Source organism: Pinus tabuliformis, chromosome 2_1, assembly GCF_031772625.1.
Source record: "Pinus tabuliformis cultivar Carrire ecotype Pingquan chromosome 2_1, CPIR1, whole genome shotgun sequence".
NCBI classification, from domain to species: Eukaryota; Viridiplantae; Streptophyta; class Pinopsida; order Pinales; family Pinaceae; genus Pinus; species Pinus tabuliformis.
In genome coordinates, this window is record NC_142299.1 from 489,924,370 (window position 1) to 489,946,425 (window position 22,056).

At 35.5% G+C, this 22,056-nt stretch overlaps 1 protein-coding gene and 2 pseudogenes across 1 annotated transcript in view; all 3 read right to left on the reverse strand.

The window, feature by feature from the left end:
• Nucleotides 1-4,160, reverse strand: part of LOC149201058 (uncharacterized) — a 35,216-nt gene extending 31,056 nt beyond the window's left edge. Inside the window, exons 1-3 of the mRNA XM_089401186.1 lie at nucleotides 4,065-4,160; nucleotides 3,763-3,973; nucleotides 15-3,610 (exon numbers count right to left, since the gene is read on the reverse strand). Coding sequence (XP_089257312.1) covers nucleotides 15-3,610; nucleotides 3,763-3,973; nucleotides 4,065-4,160 — 3,903 coding nt within the window. The remainder of the gene's footprint in view (nucleotides 1-14; nucleotides 3,611-3,762; nucleotides 3,974-4,064) is intronic.
• A 1,890-nt stretch (nucleotides 4,161-6,050) lies between these two features.
• LOC149201059 (ras-related protein RABA4d pseudogene) lies at nucleotides 6,051-6,377 on the reverse strand (annotated as a pseudogene).
• An 11,731-nt stretch (nucleotides 6,378-18,108) lies between these two features.
• LOC149201060 (UDP-glycosyltransferase 86A1-like) lies at nucleotides 18,109-19,958 on the reverse strand (annotated as a pseudogene).
• Between the last annotated feature and the right edge of the window lie 2,098 nt (nucleotides 19,959-22,056).

Here is a 22,056-nt window from a genome sequence, read left to right on the forward strand (position 1 = left end):
TGAATGCTGAATACCTTGCCAGCTTCATAGTCATTGGAAATTGCCCTTCCTCGGCGCCCACCCTTCCTCTTGCGATATGTAATCGCGTCACGAACCCACAGTGCAGATGTAGATGATTCTGAGCCAGAAACCTCCTTTTTCAGAAATACAGAAGAAAGGAAGCGCTCGTCCTCCATAAACAACTGAAAATTCATACCCTGAAGCATGACATCCACTGCTTCCAAGTTGAAATTTACAAAACAACCATCTTTAATGATCTCATATAGTCCTGCCACTAAATCAGGAAATTCTACTAACAGACCATCCGAGACTACCTCAGCAAAAGTAGTGGCAAACAACATCGTTTCCTTTCTATTGTGAGGATCAGGTGTTTGTACCAGTAAACGCTTCTTTTCCTTTTCCCATCGCACCATTCTCGTTGTGTTCACTTGAATATTCTCCGCTTCACCAGTTTCTCTTGCCAATAACAGAGAATATTGCATCACGAGTGGTTCTCTCACTCCATAGACTGGACAATCCAGAAGCCCTTTCACAAGCTGATGTCTCTTATTAGCTGGAATTTTGAAGGCAGGATTTGCAAGATATGCAATAAGAATTTTGTACAATCCCATCCCCAATATCCCCTCCCCTGGTGTCAGCTTTTCCCAAGGCATCATATTGTCTGGAGCAGAGATCTCTATTCTTCTCACCGATTGTGAGAGATTTTTAACTCCAAGATTATTATAAATTGAAAACAACACTTCCAAAGGTATTTCAGAATTACAGGGATTCGGCTGCCAAGTAAAATTTAATCTTCCTGAATATTCTTTGAACAATTCTTTCAGCTGCAAGTCATCAGGGACAAATGCTTTGTCTTTGATACAAACACGAATATCTCCATTATCTGTGCATACTGGCACTTTACAGACACCGTCAGTTTTAAGATATTGCTTTATACGAATGGGGGAACATGACCAGTTTTGTACAATATGCTTCCACACCAAACAACATTCTGATTCCAATATTATACGATGCCTGGAATTCGCTACCCATTCCCGCCACAGGGAGCAGTAGTCTTCCATTCGGGGATGTCTAGGTACACCCAGAGATTTCGAGAAGAAATCAAGTAGCGATGGCTCATCATACCAGCCTTCCAACACCTTTAGCCTTGATTTGAAAATGCCATCCACATCATGCACAACACATGAACTTGCTTCATGCCAACCATCATTTGGAATCCAAATGATTAACAGTTTGCTCTCGTGAGGCTTCCATTTTGAAGCCTGTAAATACTTATACAACCTTTTTATAGCGTTAAAATCTTTATGCTTTCGAATATGATGACCCACAATTATGTCACATCCTTTTCCAAATTCAGTGACCACTCCCACCTTTTTAAGAGTGTCCTTGAATTCATGAATAGTTTCTCCATAGTAGTCCTCATCAATAAAGGGAATATCATCATATTGAAGGGGAGATTTCCCCTTGGAATCAAAGACGAAAGACCTGGCTGGAGATTCGAAGCCTCTGGATGTTGCTAGCCATCTGCCTTCCGAAATACTACGTAGAAAAGCATCAGGCAACTTGCGTTTTTTTTTCAAATATCGGATCCACTCTAACAGAAGAAATGCATTCTCCTTTGTCAAAGCATGGGAAACAGCAGGAAGCTTGGCATTCGGAGGAAATAGCTCCGGAATATCTACAACATCGAGGTCTCTTCTAAAAAATGTAACCAAATCAATATCTGAATACATCGAACCTCTTCCACAAGGTGGGAGCATAATGGAATCTTCAGAAACCAAATCATTGCCCGAATACATCAAATCTTCTGCACAAGGTGGTAGTTTAAGGTAATCTTCAGAAAGTGTTTCAAAATCCAGAGTCCAGGGATTATTCCCCATTAACTTGGCCCAGTTACCTGTTGATGCAGGCACGAGAAACTTTCGCGACCGTCGTTCCCTGATTAGATACCCATCTTCAACAACCAGGGGAATATTCTTGCAAAGGCTGACAAGCTGTTTGTACGAGATTTTGTTATTTGTATAGGAATAGTGCAAAAAATGTGCAGTGGTGATGGCATGCTGACTGTCTTTCGATTTTGATACAGCATCCAGTAGCTGCTCAGCAAACTTTAACGTAGAAAGTTCTGTAATTTCAGGATGCTGTTTCAACCACTCACACAGTTTCTTACTTTCCTTGGGATCCAGATTTGTAATTGCTTTCTGAGTAGATTCGGGCATTAAGTAATATTCGACGGCACTTGCAAGTTCTCCAGACCATTTTGTAAGCCATGATATATGCGATTCCTTCGACGAGAGATAAATTCTGGTTTGGCCTGTAGCATCTAATACACTAGCCAAATCTGTGGTTTTGGAGGAACTTATATACTTCAACAAAGGAGCGTCTTGCAGGTGACTTGAAAGTCCCTCCCAATTTTCAGCAATAAAACAAAGAAGTTCAACATACAAATCTTCGGGAAGGCCTTGCAACCAACCAGACGACCGAATACAGGGAGCATACCAATTATAAGAGACGTGAACTACGCCCAAGAAGTTTAAACTATTGTGAAACTCTTCTTTATCAAGGGAAGGATGGACTATGTGTACATTACGACAAAACAGATGGGCTTGTTCGCTTTGCTGACCTTGTTTACTTGCTCTCTCAAGAATGTGTTTAAACGCTGGGAGTATGGTCCGAGCTTCTGTTGGCTTACATAAAATTTTACCCCCAAAGCTGATGTCGCATAAAATCACATCTTCTGCTTTTAATTGTGCCTGAATGGCATCTCTGACTTGTGTTAGCTGTGGATAGCAAGGAATATCACGTGGAAGGTACCCAAAAACCCCGACTTTTGAAGATAAGGGTGACTTAGCACTTATCAGAGCACGGAATGCTGAACAAAATGCTAACGGGATACAGTGAAGGATTCCCTGGTTCCAATTGTTATTGAAAATGATGCTTTCTCTGGATGAAACCAGTAGAAAGTCTGCTTGTATAATAAATGGAAATCCAGTGACCATTTCGGTGGGATGCAAGGCATAGATACCCGCAGCTATCATATTTTCTCCTGTAAAGCGTTTGCCCAATGGAAAAGCTAATGTAATGGCCCATTTTGCAACATCTTTCCTCTGCTCAACCCAATACTCATTTTCCACGGGAAACCATTGCCTCCACATGTAATAACTGCATTGTCTCGTCAAAAAGTGATCTTCTTCTGCGACCAAATGCAGAACGAAGGATTCCGTGTCATTGGTCCCAGACCTTCGAATGTAATTTTCTCGAAAAACAGAGATTTTATTAGTTCTGTTAAGATCACCGTGTTTCAGCTCACGAACTGAGAGCTTCTTTATCTTAGATAAAAACAAGAGAACTTCAGGATGAATACTCAAGAGCTGTTGCTTTACAGCTTCAACCTTCTCAGGACGCAGGGGTAGAACTAAAACAGTATTGGGAAGTTGGCAACCATAAATTTCTTTGAGTTGTGCAATGCACGGCTTATCTTCTATCCATTCGGGGATAATATATCCAATATTAACATCAGATGGAGGGATTTCATTGAATCTGATCTTATATCCATTACTGAAAATGCAAGGCTGACTTGTGACCAAGAAAACGCTCTTAAATCCAATACCTGAAATGCAAAATAATAATTTTCCTTTCAAAAACGAAAAAATAAAAAATAAAAATCACACAATCATCTAATTGCACTAATGTCTAATTTAGAAACAAGGCAGGTGTCTATTTCATTGCAGGAACAGAGTGACTGAAACATATGTTTAATACCTTTTTCTCCAATATAACCATCTCCCCTGTCATTCGTTTTGGTAGATCGTCCCACGCTGCATATGGAATCAATATTCTGTTTCTGGAATCCCTTTTCATTGTTAAAAACCAGCAATGTCGCAGGAGCGCCTACGCCAGCGACATCTTCGGTTGTAAAGACCAACTCCAACGAAGGTTGCACATCTGGTGCATAGTCATTATCCTCCGCATTCTGCACCCAAATCAAAACACTAATCTTACCGTGAAAACAGAGAAAACATATAAAATTAAGAACGACTAGAACTTTGAAACTCATTAATTACCTGGATGAGATCCATAAGAAAACGCACATCCTTGCTGTATAATTCATCAGATAATTGTTTCCTGATCTTTTCAATGTGTTCCTTGGGGGTCGCCATAAATATCTCCAAACACAGACAACTTTAATTCCAACTCCTGTAAAAATCCCCAAACATACTAAACGACCACTCCACTGTAAAAATCCCCAAACATACTAAACGACCACTCCACTGTAAAATTCCCCAAACATATTAAACGTCCACTCCACTGTAAAAGTCCCAAAACATACTAAAACCCCCAGAGACACTTAACTTCAATTACAACACAGTAAATCACGATTCCCTCTGTAGAACGGCCAAACTAACCCTTGATCACAGGAGGGAATTTCACGTGAAGCTCTAAATTGTCAGGAATAGAATAAACTCAAAGCCGAACGAAACGATTTGTCGGGTCAGATCAGGTCAAATTTGGGGAATACGAACAATAATATTGTCATAAATACCTCGGTGGCTCCGCAAGGCAACAAGTAGCTGGCATTGGGAGTCTGTGTATGTTCGTAGTGGGATCACTGTTCTGCCAAAATCCAACGAAAATAAATAATTAATACCGTTAGATATTGACAAGCCAGTAATCTAACAATGGGCTCGGCATTTTCTGTGAATTGGCATGCCAGTTATTCGTTTTATTGCGGAGCCACCGAAGTATTTGTGACCATTAATGTTCGTATTCGTTTTCTTGCGCAGCCCATGGAGATCTTAGTGTTTTAATGGCTTCTTCGTACTTGCTGCGCCTCCCAAGATATCAAAGTAATGGCCTCTCCATAATTGCTGCGCCTCCAAACTCCATACTTCAAAATAAAACCTTAGTATTAACTGTTGACGAGAAATGTTCGTGTGGGCTGTTAACACATTAATTAATGGCTTCCTCATATATCTGAAATTTAAGCTATTTTTTAATTTTTTTTAATTTTGTGAAAACACATATAATTAGCAATTGCAACATAGTATCGTACCTCACTACAAGGAGTGGGGAAATATGGAAGGAAATTTTGGCGCCATATATTAAGTTACAACATCTTAAGATTGATTATGGATAAATTTGATGATGATTATGTTCCGTAATTATGTTTGAACATGGTTAATTATGGTCACATTATGGTTGATCATGAATATAGTAGTCTATTTTTCTTCATTGAAACATAATACAATGATCAAGTACACTTAGGTAATCTAAGCACTTTGATCGCCATTAGTTTAGATGAATACCGATTAGATGGATGTATACCTAGGGAATTAGGTTTTTGTGGAAATATCACTCAGTGAACGCTTTCTCAAGACCAGCGCTCTAGCTTTTGTTAAGGCTCTTGCAACAACTTAATTTGATATAAATATACGACAATAGGCTTACAGAAATATAAATGAAAAGCTTACCATTTAAAAGGGAGGACCTTCATTAAGTATGACATTCTTAGAGGGATATAAATGAAAAGTTTACCATTTAAATGGGAGGACCTTCATTAAGTATGGCATTCTGCTCAATGGCAAAACCTGAAACAAGTTGATGACCAGGATAAACGAGACTTAACTTACGCCCAAGTTCTTGAAATCTAGATGTAAATACGCAGTAAATCAATTGTAAATACTACTAAAAACAATAAAAAGCAATTGCAGTTGCATAAATCAACTCCTAACTCATGTTCATTTATAAGAATTATTGCTTTTGTGCTTTTTTCTTTCAACTTTTGTATTAAATTGTCAACTTGAATTTAACTGAAAAAGTAGTTTGGTATGACGTATTCATCAGTTTTACCGTGAAAGAACAATTAATTAAAAAAAAAGGTATACCTTTACAAGAAAGTGAACATTATAGGCCATGGATCAATAACCCTTGATCTTATTCCTCATATGTATCACATATCTGTCATGATATTTATGCTTCAGATACATCCAATGTCGGCCTCTCCTCTGGAATTTGAATGGCCATAGGCCCAATTATGAACATGAATATCTTTATGAATAACAAGATCCTACCCTATTAGCCTTATTATCATCATATGGAGTTAAAGCCAGTCTTCTTCCTGACATAATGCACCTAAGCCCAGGCCCATCATCCTGGCTTGTAGTGAAGTCCTTTTTACTCACCACCTTGTAGACCTCACGAAGAACAGTGAGAAATGCATTCTCAACATTGGTGGCATCAAGAGCGGAAGTCTCAAGAAAAAACATGCCCTCCTTCTCTGCATATTGTTTAACATCGTATGTTGGGACTTCCCTCAAGTTCCCTAAATCAGATTTATTGCCAACAAGCATGATCACAATGTTGTTGTTTGCATGCATTCTCAGCTCTTTAAGCCACCAAGGTACATGCTCAAACGAGTACCATGTGGAGATATCGTACACTATTAGTGACCCTAGAGCTTCTCTATAATAAGTTCTTATGATTGTCGGGTACCTGCTTTTGTTTAATTCCTAACAAAACCAGTCAATATGTGAATATCAAACTTAATAGATAACTATATCTTAGTAAATTTTAGATTTCTGTTGATTTCAGTTCTAGGAATTCTATCTTGAAATTTTTAAAAAATTATAAAACCTTAACCTTATTATAAAGAAAACATCTCTGCAATTTTCAATGTTCAGTGTTTCATATTTAAAAAGAAGAAATAGTGGACAATGTCTTGTTTTGTGGCCATGCTTATTTGCAAATCTTGTTGGGTATGACTCATCCAAAATACAATTATGTGTATACAACTTTTAAACATAAATGATCAAGGTTTGTTGCAAAGAGATTTGAAAATGAGAAATAGTGAAGCATGCCCTGCTTTGTGTCCATGTTTATCTGCAAAGATAACTTTTTTGGTGGGCAAAGTTTCAACCGTAATACAATTACTTATATATTATTATCAAACTTAACTGATCAAAGGTTTGCTGCAAAGAGATATGATAAACCACATAACTTTTTGTTATTGCATTTCCTTAATAAAAGATATGCACAACTGTCGCTCGAGGAATCCACTTTCAATTCACACTTCTAATAAGGAGAATTCAGAGTGTTCAAAGATCAACAAACACTCCATGTCAAAATTCAGATTAATATGCTTCAAAGCATGAAAACTCCTTATTGCTTGGGGTATTGTTTAAGACCATATATATTCATGTCTAGAACTTACAAAGAAGATCTTCATGCAACTCTTATGTCTATTGATATAGGTTGTAACTAATATCAGTTGTAACTAGTAATATATGAAATTAACAGTTTTTTAGGGGTTATTTTTAAGGTGGTTCCCATAACATTGACAATCATTTTTATTTGAATTCAATCAATTTCCCTACCCAATCTACATCTTAACTTTTCCAAAGTAGTAGACAAAATTCAATGGATACACACAATTGTTCAAGAAACTTGAATAGGCAACCAAAAAGCATTTACAATTGTTTAAAGTAAGATAGATGAAATAAGAGAACAATTTCAGGTTCCATTCATAATTTACAAATTACGATAAACTAAATATATTCAACAAAAGGGTTTTTCAACAGATTAAACCAACAACTCCAATTCTTGTATCATCAAATAGAGTTAAATCAGTTTTGCTTTGCCATAAATTTGTATAATTGTCCCCAAAATGAGGAAAATATATATATCAACCAAATAAATGTATACATAAGAAACAACTTTGAGCAAACTAGAAGATTTAAAATTTAGTAGTTTACAATTTAACATGTATAAAACATATCTTCACAACACAAATTGGAATCAAATTGATGCCTTTTATAGTTTTATTAACCCATCTAAAAAACAAATTTATTTTCTTTGTTTATGCCGCTTTTGAAAAGGTGTTAGTTCCTCTCTCACATCAACTAACGACATCAGGTAATATAAACCATATATTTTACCAGGCCTCCAGTTCAATCAAATAGATCACTAAACAGTTTCTTAGAATAATGATTGTGTATGGTAGGGCTAAATAGAGAATTGACTACTACACATCCTCCAAGCCACACTATATATGGGAATCATGTGCTGGGAATGAGCTTAGTCACATCATTACCAGTGATCCAGGTGGATGTTGGTGGCCACCCACCTATCCCATTTGGACCCCCACAACTGTCTCTTTTAGTTTTTCAGTTTCCTTAATTATACCACAGTTTACTATTTTTAGCAGTTTTTCCGGTCCTAAACTTCCGGAGCTGTTTTGAGGCCCTAAACGAAGTTTTTTGGGAAATCCACCGCTAGCGATATTTTTGATAAAAATCGTCTTTTCCGTCGTAGTCCTCGGAGAGATCTTTCCAACGGGCTATCATGCGCGTCAAACGGAGATAATACGACTAATTTGTGACCCCGGTAAGTTGGCTGTCCAACTCACCCCAAAACGGGGTCCACAATTTGGCGTTTCATCTTCTAGGGTTAGGTTTTGGAATGTGAAGGGTTTTCCATTGTTTCTCAATAATAAATAGGCCTTCGATCCTCATTGTAAACACAGTTCGAAACAGTTCAGAGGCATGTAGCCGACACATCTCTTCTCAGAGATAAGCTACCATCGCCCTAGCTGGGTTATTTCTATTTGTAAGCATATTTTAGTATTCTCCATTAATGAAATGAAGTATTATTTCCGCTGCATCTCTGTTTTTATGGTTATCGCATCTCTGTATTTATGGTTATCTCTGTAATCTATTGCGTTCCTGCTTAAATCCGGATCAACCAGATAGGTTTCAGCTTGATGTACGCATTCTTTGGGTCGGCTGCTCAACAAGCCATACCGAATCGTTCAGCAGCAAACAACATGGATTTGTAAGTAAACCAAGTAGATAAAATTTAGTGGGTGAAACGAATTGAAGAACCAAAAATTATTTTTGAATTTTCATTATATAAGCAGGGCACACATGGTGCAGGGCCTACAACATGAAAGTTCACTTCTATGGTTCATGAAATAGATCAATGCATGACAACCCAAGCCAGCTTGCCATTGTTTTCTGAGGGAAATTCCAGATATTATAATTTGGGATTACAAAGAAGATTCACTAACTAGTGACCACATGAAGGACTATCTTTTATTGTTCTAAGAGTGCTTTAGGAAGAACTTGTTAAAATAAGAAATTTATTGTGCCTTTCTTGGCAATTATAAAATTTATGGTGGGTGCCTTTACTAAGAATCCAAGAGAATTTGTTATTTAAATAGATATGCAATGCGACACAACAAATTTCAATTCTTTTAGAGCATAAGTAATCACTAAATACCTGCAGCTTCTTACTACTTCACTTTGGTGATATTATGTCAATCTATTACTGTTTAGAAACTTGGAATATGAACTCGTAGATTCAAACATCAAAGAACAAATAATAGATAGACTGGCCAACTTAAATGCATATTATTAAGCTCCTCAGTAGTTGAAAACTAGAAGAAAAAAATGCATAACATCGGGATGATACTGTTTGGCTAAACATTTATGAGCAGATTTAATTTCCTCTTTGCCAACATCTCTATCCAATTCTGCCAATGCCACAAAGATATCATAATTTTAGATTAAATACCTCTCTCTCTCCCTCTTCCTCTACCTTCCCTCTCTCTGTCTTTCCTACAGACACAACACAAACACATACATTGCTCAGCACATTGGCACAATTAAAATAGAAAGAATAAATTGCTTAGCACATTGGCACATACATCTCTTTGTCAGTTCCTGCATGGCATGAGAATCAGTCAGGATTAAAAAAAATATATAGAATAAACAAAGGAGATATTCAAAGGGTTCTCTTTTGTCCCCAACTTCACGAAGTCTATGAATTCCTAAATCTTATTGAAGAAGGTACAAAATTACAAACCCTGCACTCTACTTATGAATCATATGGAAATATGAGCATTTAGAGAAACAAAATTTCAAAATACTTGCAAGTGACCAAAATGAAATCACTGTGGCATTGTGTCAAGGCCAGTCGAAAGCCATAACACTCATCTACCTAGCCAAAAGAAAGTAATTTTTCCATTCCCAAGCATAGATGTGGAATGTGGGAGCTGTGTGGGCATGAATTCTTGAACCCTACTCTTTCCATTTTACTGCCTTCCCACTTGTTTATACACATCAATTAATGTGCCCCAATTTCTCCTCTACAAAAACTAGGCACGAGTCCTCACTATTTCAAAACTAAGGAGACATTTGGTGCACATATGAGTTGTAGCCCAATGCCACAAACCACATATTTCTTTGTGGTTTTTATTTCCTTTTCCTTTATTGGATGTTTGTGAGGGTTAAAAGTTGGATTTCCTCTTGTCAACCAATGAGAAAGCACTCCCTTCAAAGCACACAGAGACAAGCTATTGGGGTTTACATTCAACGCTCATCTCCCCTCATGCAGTTTTGTTGGATACTTTTGGGGAGAATGATTTAGAGAGTGTTTGGGGTCACCAAAACCACTATAAGAGAAATCATCATAAATGGAGAAAACCAAAATAATTGAAAATATGTGAGTGATAGGTGTGGTCTTCCCAAACCATAGTCTGAACATGGATGCCTAATGAGCATGAAATTACTTATCCAAACACCTCCACTACATATTTGTTTGTTTTTTTCCATTTTCCTTTTTCAAATGTCTGTGAGAGTTTACAACTAGACTGACTTATAAAGTTAGGTGAACCAAAAACATCCATCACATATTTGTTTTTTTTTTTCAAATGTTTGTGACAGTTTACAGTTGGAATGACTTTTGCCAACCAAGGACTCATGAGTTAACGCACATATGAGGAGGGCTTGCTCTCTCTTCAAAGCCCACAGAGGCAAACCAACTGGGTTTTATGTTTAACCCTCCCTCTCCCCTCAGGTAGTTTTGTTTGATCCTTTTGGATAACATAATTTGGATAATGACGCAGAGGCAGACCAATGGATTTTAACTTTTTATATTCAACAATACCTCTCCCATCATGCAGTTTTGTTTGATTTTTTTGGAGAGCAAGATTATGAGAGAGCTTGGAGTCACCAGAACCACTATAGGCAATTATTTAGTAGTCATAATATCTACAATATATTTATATTTATGCATCACATGTGAAAGAATGCATATTACGAATTTTGTGAGCATTATTGATACCCAAAAAAACTTGTTCGCATTGTCATTGAGTCCTTGGGAGAGAAGTCAGGATCCATAGAATTCTCTCATTTCTCAATTGAAATTAACAGTGACATCAATGATTCTACTGGTTCATTTCCCTTTGCCCTTTTGACTTGCAAGTTCAATATTACCAATGGGCTTTTTCATCTCACAACCAAATACGGCTTCATCTCAGGAACAGATTCTAAGGCCTCTAAGACTTCAACATCGAGGACTTTTATCTTCTTTTTTCTCTAGAGGCAAGGTCATTTTCTCCAGAAAACTCAAGGCATGTTATATTAGTATCCAAGGGAATAAACGTGGCGTATAAAAAAAGCACTACGTTCTACACATGTTTTTATTACCAAACCAAGTGCACCAAACATTTGTTAAACCTCGAACCCTAGCAGTAAAACTGTAGCATTTCATAGTAAGCCTCTAAGTCCTTTGTAGCTGATATCAGAGGAAGAGATTGTTGCAGCAGCAGAAAGAGAGATGACAATGGCAGGGAAGCAGAGGGTTTCAAAAAATAAAGAATTGATAAGGGGAGTCTGTCATTTTTCCAGATCGAAAATGTATCACAAGAATAGATTGTTGCAGCTGATATCAGAGGAAGAGATTGTTGCAGCTGCAGGAGAAGAGATGACCATGGTAGGGAGGCAGAGGGTTTCAAGAAACAAAGAACTGATAAGGGGTGTAGCCTTCGTTTTTCCATATCGAAATATATCACAAAAGAGGTATTTGGGCCCTCAAGGAAAATAACGGGGACAATATTCCCCAGCATGCCCTCTCTCATATCAACTAACAACATCAAGTAATATAAACCATATATTTTACCAAGCCCACCCACAGGGTTCAAGTGAAACATTGTTTCCTAAAATTTAATAATTTCTAAATATGGATACCAAAAACAACTGCATAAAATTGACGCAAAACATTTCAAGCCTTAATTGGAGAAAGGCTTATATTAAAAATTCTAAACTTATTAACAATAGTTTCAATCATGAAAAAGGAATATCTGGAGTTGCTCATCTTTCAGGAAACAAGCTCATGTGTCTTCACTCCTGATCTCAAACTAAACCTCGCAGCCAAATACTGCTTCATCTCAGGAACATATTATAAGGCCTTTAGGACTTCAACATCTAGGACTTTTTTGTCTTCTTTTTTCTTTGGAGGCAAGGTCATTTTCTCCATAAAACTCAACGCATGTTAAATTAGTATCCAAGGGACTAGAATTGGTGTATAATAAAAAGCACTGCGGTCTACACATGTTTTTATTACCAAACCAAGTGCACCAAACCTTTGTTAAAGCCCGAACCCTAGCAGTAAAATTGTAGCATTTCATAGTCCTTTGTAGCTAATATCAAAGGAAGAGTTTGTTGCAATAGTAGGAGGAGAGATGACCATGGCAGGGAAGTAGAGTATTTCAAGAAACAAAGAACCAATAAGGGGAGTAGGTCATTTTTCCAGATTGAAAATGTATCACAGGAAGAGATTGCTACAACTGATATCAGAGGAAGAGATTGATGCAGCAACAGGAGAGATGACCATAACAAGGAAGTAGAGGGTTTCAAGAAACAAAGAATTGATAAGGGGACTAGTGTTGGCTTTATGTTTCAAGTGTTGTCCTTGATGGCAACTCACTCAGAGGTTGGTACAGGTGCTCAGAAGTTGGTACAGGCGATGGCAACTTGATCAGAGGACAGATCTCAGTACAGCAGGTCAAGAAAGAGATATACGCAGGTTCAGCAAGGAGAATCAGCGTGTACACGCAGGTTGGCTTCAGCAAAAGCGCGTGTATGTGGAAACGTACCTTTGGTCAGTGGCAGTTAGTCCTTGGAAGTTGTGCCTATGGTTTTTGGACCATAATGTCTCGACGGACGTGTTGATCCCTAGTTTCGAGGTTGATGGTATTGTGTTTCTATGGTTTTGGCTCTTGGTATTGAACAAGGCCTAAAGCTATATAAGGAGAAGATCACTAGGCAAAGGAGTATGAATTGTGTGTGGCTGACGCAGTGAGAGGATCTGGTATTGTTGGTTATCTGTTCGGGACGCTTGGTAAGGGTCGGATCTGACAGCAAAGGCAGGAGTAATCATTTCTAGATCTGCACGCGGGTTGCCTTTGGAGAAAGCGCGTATACACGCGGTTTTGGTACAGTGAAGTAGCGTATGCATGATAAGGGTTGATATTTCAGGTTGTTGCTGATTCTGGTGGTTGTTGCAGAGTTCTAGATTCTGGTTTGGGTTCTGTGTTCTTAATGACAGGGTTTCAGTGATTCGGTATTGGGTTGTTTAATGAATTATGATGCAAGTATAGTTGATGATTGTATTGTGGTAATGTTTGCTTTGTACTCTTGGATCCAGTCTGAAAATTGATGAAACGTGGTCCCTGAAGGTTGTAGGGTCAGCACCTACGTACTAGTAAATAGATCAGCTAGTACAAGAGCTGAGGGGGTTGTAGCTCCCTTCCAAAAGTAGTTGGAAAACGAGAGAGAGGGTTGTAGCCCTCTGCAGGTTGTAGCCTGCATACTGGTAAAGGACTGCACCAGTATATTGTAAAAGAAGTTTCTCATTAAAGAAAGAAAGAGACGAATTGCAGCAGGTGGTTTTCACCCACATTGGGTTTCCACCTTATATCATGGTGTTCATGTGTGTGGCTCTTGTGTGATGATTCTGTTCTGTTATACTGCACCTGTTTACTGCTAAATTGCTTAATAATGTTCTGAAGCATTTACTGAAGATAAGATTAACTGAATCATAAGATATCTGCATATACGCTAGTTGCTTTAGACACAGTCGCGTGTACACGCTGGTTCACTTAACAGAAGTCGCGTATATGTTTCTGAGTAGGAAATTGAAAAGGTTTTATTAATCTGATAATACTGATTCACCCCCCCTCTCAGTATTATTTCCAACAACTAGGTCGTTTTTCCAGATCAAAAATGTATCACAAAAGAGGCATTTGGGCCCTCAAGGAAAAGAATGGGGGAAATTTTCCCCAGTATGCCAAACTACCGCGGGTGCCCAAATATGATGAAAAGGCTGCCAAATTCTATCCCGCAGAAGACATGCTTGATTAGACCCACTTCCTTTGCACACAACAAATCAATAGTTTGTTGAGGACCTAGATCCCCAAACACTGAGATTGCTAAGCCTATCAGTCACAATTTTGAAAAAGAGTAATGGGAAATTGGGAATCCAAGCTTATGATGAAAATAATCTAAACCTAACGTTCAGAGCTCTGGAATAGTGAAGATGGAGGTAATCGATGGGGAGAAGAGGAACCTAGGTCTTTCAATGTTGTGCAGTTCTTACACATCCTTGCTTCGTTAGGTAAAATCTGTAAACACGTTAGAGCTGGAAACTCTGACATGCATAAAATAGATTCACCGTACCAAAGTTATCAACCTTCCATGGAGCCATAAAATCCAAAGAAGGGCGGAACCCTGTTGCACAAATGACAGCTTCAACATTGCCTATTGCTTCACTCAATTTAGCAGCACCCTCTGTCACATTTTCCTTGACAAATTGAATTTTGTCGTCATTAGAGGGGAAATTGTTGTTGGCACAGTCCACATCACAGACACCGGCCTTGACATTGAATCCTTTGGATAAGAGTTGGGTTACAATCCCTTTTCCAGTGTTTCCTATCACACCTGTAACGAATACCCTATCCTTAGTGCAATTCAATGCTGGAGGTATGGTGAATGGGGCTCGATTGATCAACGTGAATAAGGGTAGTGTGCTAGAGAGGAGTAGAAGGAGAATGGTACAACCTGCCAGAGAGGAGTAGAAGGGTTGAAAACAGGGTGGAGGATTTCTGTTAGTAGAGCGCTGCAGAAACAGGTAGCTATGGGAAAACAAGCGGAAATCAATCTGGATAGATGGCAAATTTCCATTGGTTAGGGGGACAAACACATGGAAAAATTTTATTGGTTGGAAGGGTGAAATTCAACCTTTCCTATTGGTTGGGGTGAACAATGTTTGCCCACCCCAAGCCAACAAAGAAAATGCTTATCTGCCTAAATATATATATCAAAATATTTCCATTTACAAACGATTACAATACAAGTGTTACATAATAGCTAGTACCTGCGCTTACCTTAAATATAGCTAAATAAGAAAAATAAAGATAATAGTACTCTTTATTATTGTGCAAGATATAAAATAATCAAAATTACATATAAAATACTTATTACACATAATTTTTAAAATATATAATAAAGTTTATAACAAAATTAACCCTAAATTGATATTAAAAAAATAAAACATTTGTTGAAAATAAAATAAATGAAACAATTAATATTTAATACAATAATGTAAAAATAAATTTATATTCTTTTTTACAATTATAATGTTAACTATAATAATATTTAAAAAATATTATATATAATATAAATTCATAGGATTATTACAAATATTATTGTTTTTTATATTAACTTTAAATACTATTATATATTTATATTAATTTTTAATATTTTTTTATATTTATATAACTATTTATATGGAGTATGGTAGAAGATATAATAAAATATATTTAATTAAAAATAGTAAAATATAAATAATAATATATATCATGATCTCATGGTGAAATGTTTGAGGCAATTCATGCGATTGCAGTGAAGGTATAAGTTACGCAATATCATTATATAAACTTTGAAAATTAGTGATGGAGTAGGGCAATCAATTTGATGGGTATGCCATTTTTTTTTTGCGAGCACTACATATTACCATATGTTTTTTTTTTAAATTTAAATTAATTAATTAAAGTAAAATTTAATATCTGGTTCATAATCATTGTTTAATTTGTAAAAACAAAATGTTGTTAAATTTACCATAATTTTATTTAAAAGTCATATATCAAAGTCATAATATATATATAATATATTGTTTATGTAGAATAGGGATTGAATGATTCAAAAATAACTATCTTAACTCCAAGATTTGAAAGGATTAATTTTTTTGCATATTAATATATTTTCATCTCAAGAGATTTGTTTCCTCTCAACCTTCAGTAGATATAGAGTTAAGATAAATCTAGACTAATTTAATTTCTCTTTTTAAATAGGCTATATTCCACATGAATATGATAGATAATACCATGGATTCACATGAACATCTCTTACATACTAAACCAAAAACATCTCCATCAACCAAAATAATACCAACAAAATATAAAAATCAATAAATTACGAACATTGACTCTACCTACATTATAACAAAGTTCTGAAACACATATGTGAAAACAAATATAAAAATTTTGTGCAAACTAATACCTAAAATTTAAATTAACATATATTTAATCAATGCATGGACCACTCATTTAATCCATGTAGCATTCAATGAATACAAGCACGATAAAGTAAACCAACGATGAAGGCACTACTAAAATGGTCCAAAGAAAACATGGAAAAATTTATTCGTTATTAATGTGGTTGAAGATATCTCCATTTCATGAGAACAGAACTGAAAGGTTTATGGCTATGGTGTTAGCTGTGTTCAAGAAAATCAATAACAATTTATTAAGGAAACACTTATTGTGTTACCAAAGTACGTCATATACAAAGACGTAATTGCAGTATGATCACTGCAGTCGATGCGTCAGATCATATTTGACAGGATTCGGCGATCAGTGTGCAGTAATCATTAATATTCTAACCTTATACCATCGTACCATGAATTATACACGAATTATTATTAGGTTTGGGTATAGACGATGTTTAAAATTATAGCGAATATAAATAAATAAAATTTACAAATTTATTTTATTAAATAATGGAAAATTATTTAATAAGTGTGAACAAATTAAGTGTGGATTTAGTTTTATAAATAGTAAGGAATATTTATTTTAAAGTGAAATGATTTTATTAAAATAGAGTGTAGACACTTTTTGAAATAATTTAATTAATTTTATTCTTAATTTCCTTTCACACAAATTAATTTATGTACATTTTATTTGTGTTAAAAAAAATGAGTTGTTTTTAGTGCGATTTTTTGAAGATTTCGAAATCTGTGGAAAAATTTGAGGTGAAATCTTGTTTTGTGTTATTCAAACTGGTTTTTTAACTGCATATTTGGATTCAACACCCTCAAAAACCCCTAGGACACTTTGATTGTGAAGGGATTACCCATCAAGCTTGTGATTTCAATAAATTGTTGCCGGATTTTAGAGAAATTTGACTGGAAAAACCCACCAGAAAAGCCTCAAAAAAGTCATACTAAAATTGTGAAGGGATTACCCATCAAGCTTGTGATTTCAATAAATTGTTGCCGGATTTTAGAGAAATTTGACTGGAAAAACCCATCGAAAAAACCTCAAAAAAGTCATACTAAAAACAACTCCAAAAACTCTATAATACTAGCATTAGGTGCTTATGTTGTAAATAACAATGTAAATTTACCTATTAATAAAAAATTATTGATATAACTGCGAAAATCGTTGCTATTGGTAAAATTGTGAAAACAACTAAACTTATCTCAATTATGAATTCTACAAATACTCGAAACTATTATCATTATTTTCTATTAACATTGTTGTTGTGATTTGAATTTCAAAGTATTCTAAAATCTATTCCCACTGAAAATAACTCTCATATTTAAATACCTAATAATAGCATCAAACATAATAATTTTTTTCTCCAAACATAACGTCACCTAAACTCGACCTAGCGGAAAAAGATAGCCTTCCCTCATGACTACCTGATCATAACATCCAACAAATAAACAAATCATTTTTTCATTAAAAGTAACGCCACACGAACTAAACCTAGCAGGGAAAAAACGACAATATGATTGACATATCTCTTTTATAGGGCTAATACTGTGGTTAGATCATTATAATAGGATCCACCCATATATACAACATCAAATGCTGCTCCACAGAATACTCAGACCTTGCTTAATTTATTATACCGTTGAAATTTAAATTCCACCAGCATTCATTTTCCGTCTCTTCCCTCACATGAATCCACTGGGAGAAGATGAAGATTATATTTTGTTTTCAAAGAGTTTGGTCATTAACCCCTTTGCAACGCTTTCCAAATTACTGTCAGAAGTTCCTCCTTTCCTTGCTTCCATTTTGGAAGCATCTCTTAGTCTCTCGGCCGCCCTTCTCATCTCGTCCCCTTCGATCAATCTCCTCATATTTCCCGTTATTTCAGCCCTACCAATAACCTTCTCTGTATCATCCTCGGTCCTTAGTCTCAGCCCAATCTTCCATTCATCGGCTATGAACTTGCAGTTGGTAAATTGCTCCCCACCCAAAGGGAATCCCAGCATGGGGAGGCCTAAGGAGATGCTCTCTAAAGTGGAGTTCCACACAAAGTGACTGAAAAACCCACCGATGGGTGGATGAGAGAGCACTTTCACCTATGAACACCAAGGAACAACCGGTCCTTGTCGCTTTGTTTTGTTCATAAAATCATCTGGCAGCATGGATGAGACTTCGGAGCACTCTTCGCCTGGACGTTGAAAAACCAAAATGAAATTGTAATCGATTTCCTTGAGACCCATTGTTATTTCCTCTATTTGGCTTTTTGACATAGGGAATAGGCTGTTGGACAATACATATATGACCAACTTGGGGGACTTGTCGTGCAACCATTGTGTGCAGTCCATCTCTACCCGATAACTAGTTCCCATAACGTACTCACGAGAATTTGAGAGGTCGAGGTACGTCGAAGGGAGCAATGGCCCAACTCAATACACTCGCATTTTCTCCCACAAAGCCTCTACCACATGACTTTCTAAAGCATGGAAGGAATTGGCTACAACCCAGTCTGCCTCTCTGACTGTTTGAAAACAACGAGCAACCACTCTAGATATTACATCAGCTGGGATTCATTTTAACTCCCAGGGAAGATCAGCGATCTATAAAGGGGTCGCGCTAGGAATGTGGATTGTCGATTCCTGCGGATGTTTCGCTGCAAAACAACTTGAAGAACAAATTACTAGAACATTGAGAAAAAGTGGGAAATATACATGAATATGAATGGTAAATATGAATGGCGGAAATCACCTAAATATGAATGGTAAGTTATGGAAAAGATCGACACATTCTGCGTTGAGAAGGAAACGGACAACAAGCGCAACTTCTTGACGAGAGGCACTGCCCAACCAAGGTAAGTATTGACGAAAATGCAGGAGACGGGGGTTGCACTGGATTGATTGAGATTATTTATGAGCTCCTCTAAATGGCTTTCCATATTTTCCAAAGACTGAGCAAACTCCTGGATCTTGTTCCATCTCTCGAACTCGCCAGGCAGGAAATCAGGTATTGCCACCAGCCGAATGTCGAGGCCAAGAATTCGAGGTTGGGCAAATGCATCCAGACCGTTGTCGATATGACCGTGAGTGATGATGTTGTGCCATGATTGTGTGAGGACAAATGTGATGGCAATGCCCTTAGAGGCGAGCTTCTTTGTGAGCTGCATCATGGGGTTGATGTGGCCTTGCCCAGGAATCGGAATGACTACGACATGAATACTAGTTTTGCCTTCACACTGATCCGAAAATTTTCCCTTTCATTTTGTTTAAATGTTCATCGTTTTATAATGTCTCATAGAGTTGTGCTAAGAAGGGTACAAGCCTCTTTAACACAGGTAAGGCCATGTGAGGGAGATGGCGGACAATGCAATCCAACGCGGGAGGTATGGCGAACAGGCTTCATTAACCAGCGAGCAGAGGCTTGATTGACCAGCTAGAAGGAGAAGGGTACAACGTGCCAGAGAGGAGGGCGTAGAAATTGAAGGTTGAAGGGAGAGCACAGGTATGGTGGATGTGGATCGACTGAACAACAAGGAGAAGGGTACATGCCTCTTTAACACAGGTAACTCCATGTTGACACAGGTAACGCCATGTAAGGGAGATGGCAGACAGTGCAATTCAATGCAGGAGGTATGGCAAACAGGCTCGATTGAACAATGGGAAGGAGAAGGGTGTCAAAACGAAAGGCGGAAGGGAGAGCACAGGTATGGAGCCATGGCGTGTCGTAGAGATATGCATCAGGTGGCCGAAACGTGGGCATAAAACTATTTGGACAAATGGAAAGATTTTATTGGTGGAGGGACAAACATACATCAATAAAGGAAGGGCGAAATCCAAGTTTTCGTTTTGTTAGGGTGAACAATGTTTACCCACTCAACCCACAAGATAAAATTACATACAGCAATATATTATTTATTATTCATGAATGAGAAAATTACACACATATTTATACAATTAATAGTTTCAAGATAAGAATTCTACATTGGACGTACACTAGTGTGATTGAGAGATTCTTTCAACCACACACTAAACTAGGAGAAACTAAATTCCTAATATGTAGGAACAAATTCCTCAAATGAAGAATTACAACCATACACAAGTAAGAATTAATTATTTCTAACTAAACATAATTATACAAAAACCATGTAGTAATGACATTTTCACCTTTTTTTTCTTTTATATTTAATATGTAGAAATAACATAAGTTTATATGTGAATGAAATATGTAAAAAGCAAACAAATAAATAAATAAAATATATGTATAGTCTATTTCTTTAATTAGGAACCATGTTTGAAACATAATAACCATTAAACCATATAAAATTTGTTATATTTTATAAACTAAATACATAATATATATAATTTTAATAATCTTGTGTAATAATTTATAAATTTAAATAAATACATTAGGCGTATTTTAAGGACCAAATGAATAATAAAATGGCGGAGATGAGGAGAAGATAGTAGTACTTACTAAAGAAACATTATGATTTGAATGCGAGAGAATTATATTAATTTTTCTTAAATTATATATATTAAAATGTAAAAAATAAATAAATAATTAAAGATTTTAATTTGAATTTTTTTTTGTATTTTAGAGAAACTGATATATAATTTTTAATATCTAGTTTGACATAAATTTTTGGGGTTTACAACTTGTTTTCTTCTCTGTAAATAAGGTCCCAAACAAGAGATTAGAATTTTGGATCTTTCCGTTTTCACAAATTCATGATAACCAATTGAAGTACTCATAAACAAATTTTAATTAAATTTAAATATAATTAAAGTTTTAAATTTAATAAAAAAAATTAATTATTTACTCTTTTATATATATATATATATATATTATTCAATAATTTGAATAAATAAGATATAATTTTGAATTATAAAAATGATTTATATTTAGATATTTTAAAATACATAATTTATTAAGTAGTATTTTTTAATTATTTAAATTGCTTTTAGATATTTTATTGAAAATGGGGTACAATAATTTTTTATCTTTATTATTTAAAGAATATTTTCTTTCAAGTTAATTGTTTAATTGTCTTGTTAATCTCCATTAAATTGTTAATGTAGATTTAATTGCTTAATTTAAATATTTAATTTCAAATATAATTTTCAACATTATAAAATATGTCATTAACAACAAAATATTGATAAGATAAACATGGAGCATAATCACTTATACCTATCAATGTTCACTAATTGCTAATCAGATACTTATCTTAATAAAACATATATTTCATAATGTTTAATACGTCACATTATTTAATGTTCTTCACTCATTTAAAGTGCAAATGAATCATTTAAGTTCTGATTTTTTTTATTACTAAATTATTTTAAAATATGAATCTAATATTGTTTAACAATTTAACACTGTTTAGAAGTCTAATGCCCAGATTCTATTCATAATGAATATATCTTTACTTTAAAATTTTTTATTATATATAAAAATTACATTATTTATTTTTCTAAAACTAAAAAAATAAAATATCTAAAACTTATCACACATCTATAATTTTTATAATTGGTTTACAAAAAATATAAACATAAAATATATATATTTTTAAGCTAAATTTATTTTAATAATTTGATAATTGTAAATATAAAATTTAATAAAATATTATAAAAAAATTAATTATAAAAAAACATTTAATTGTAAGATAA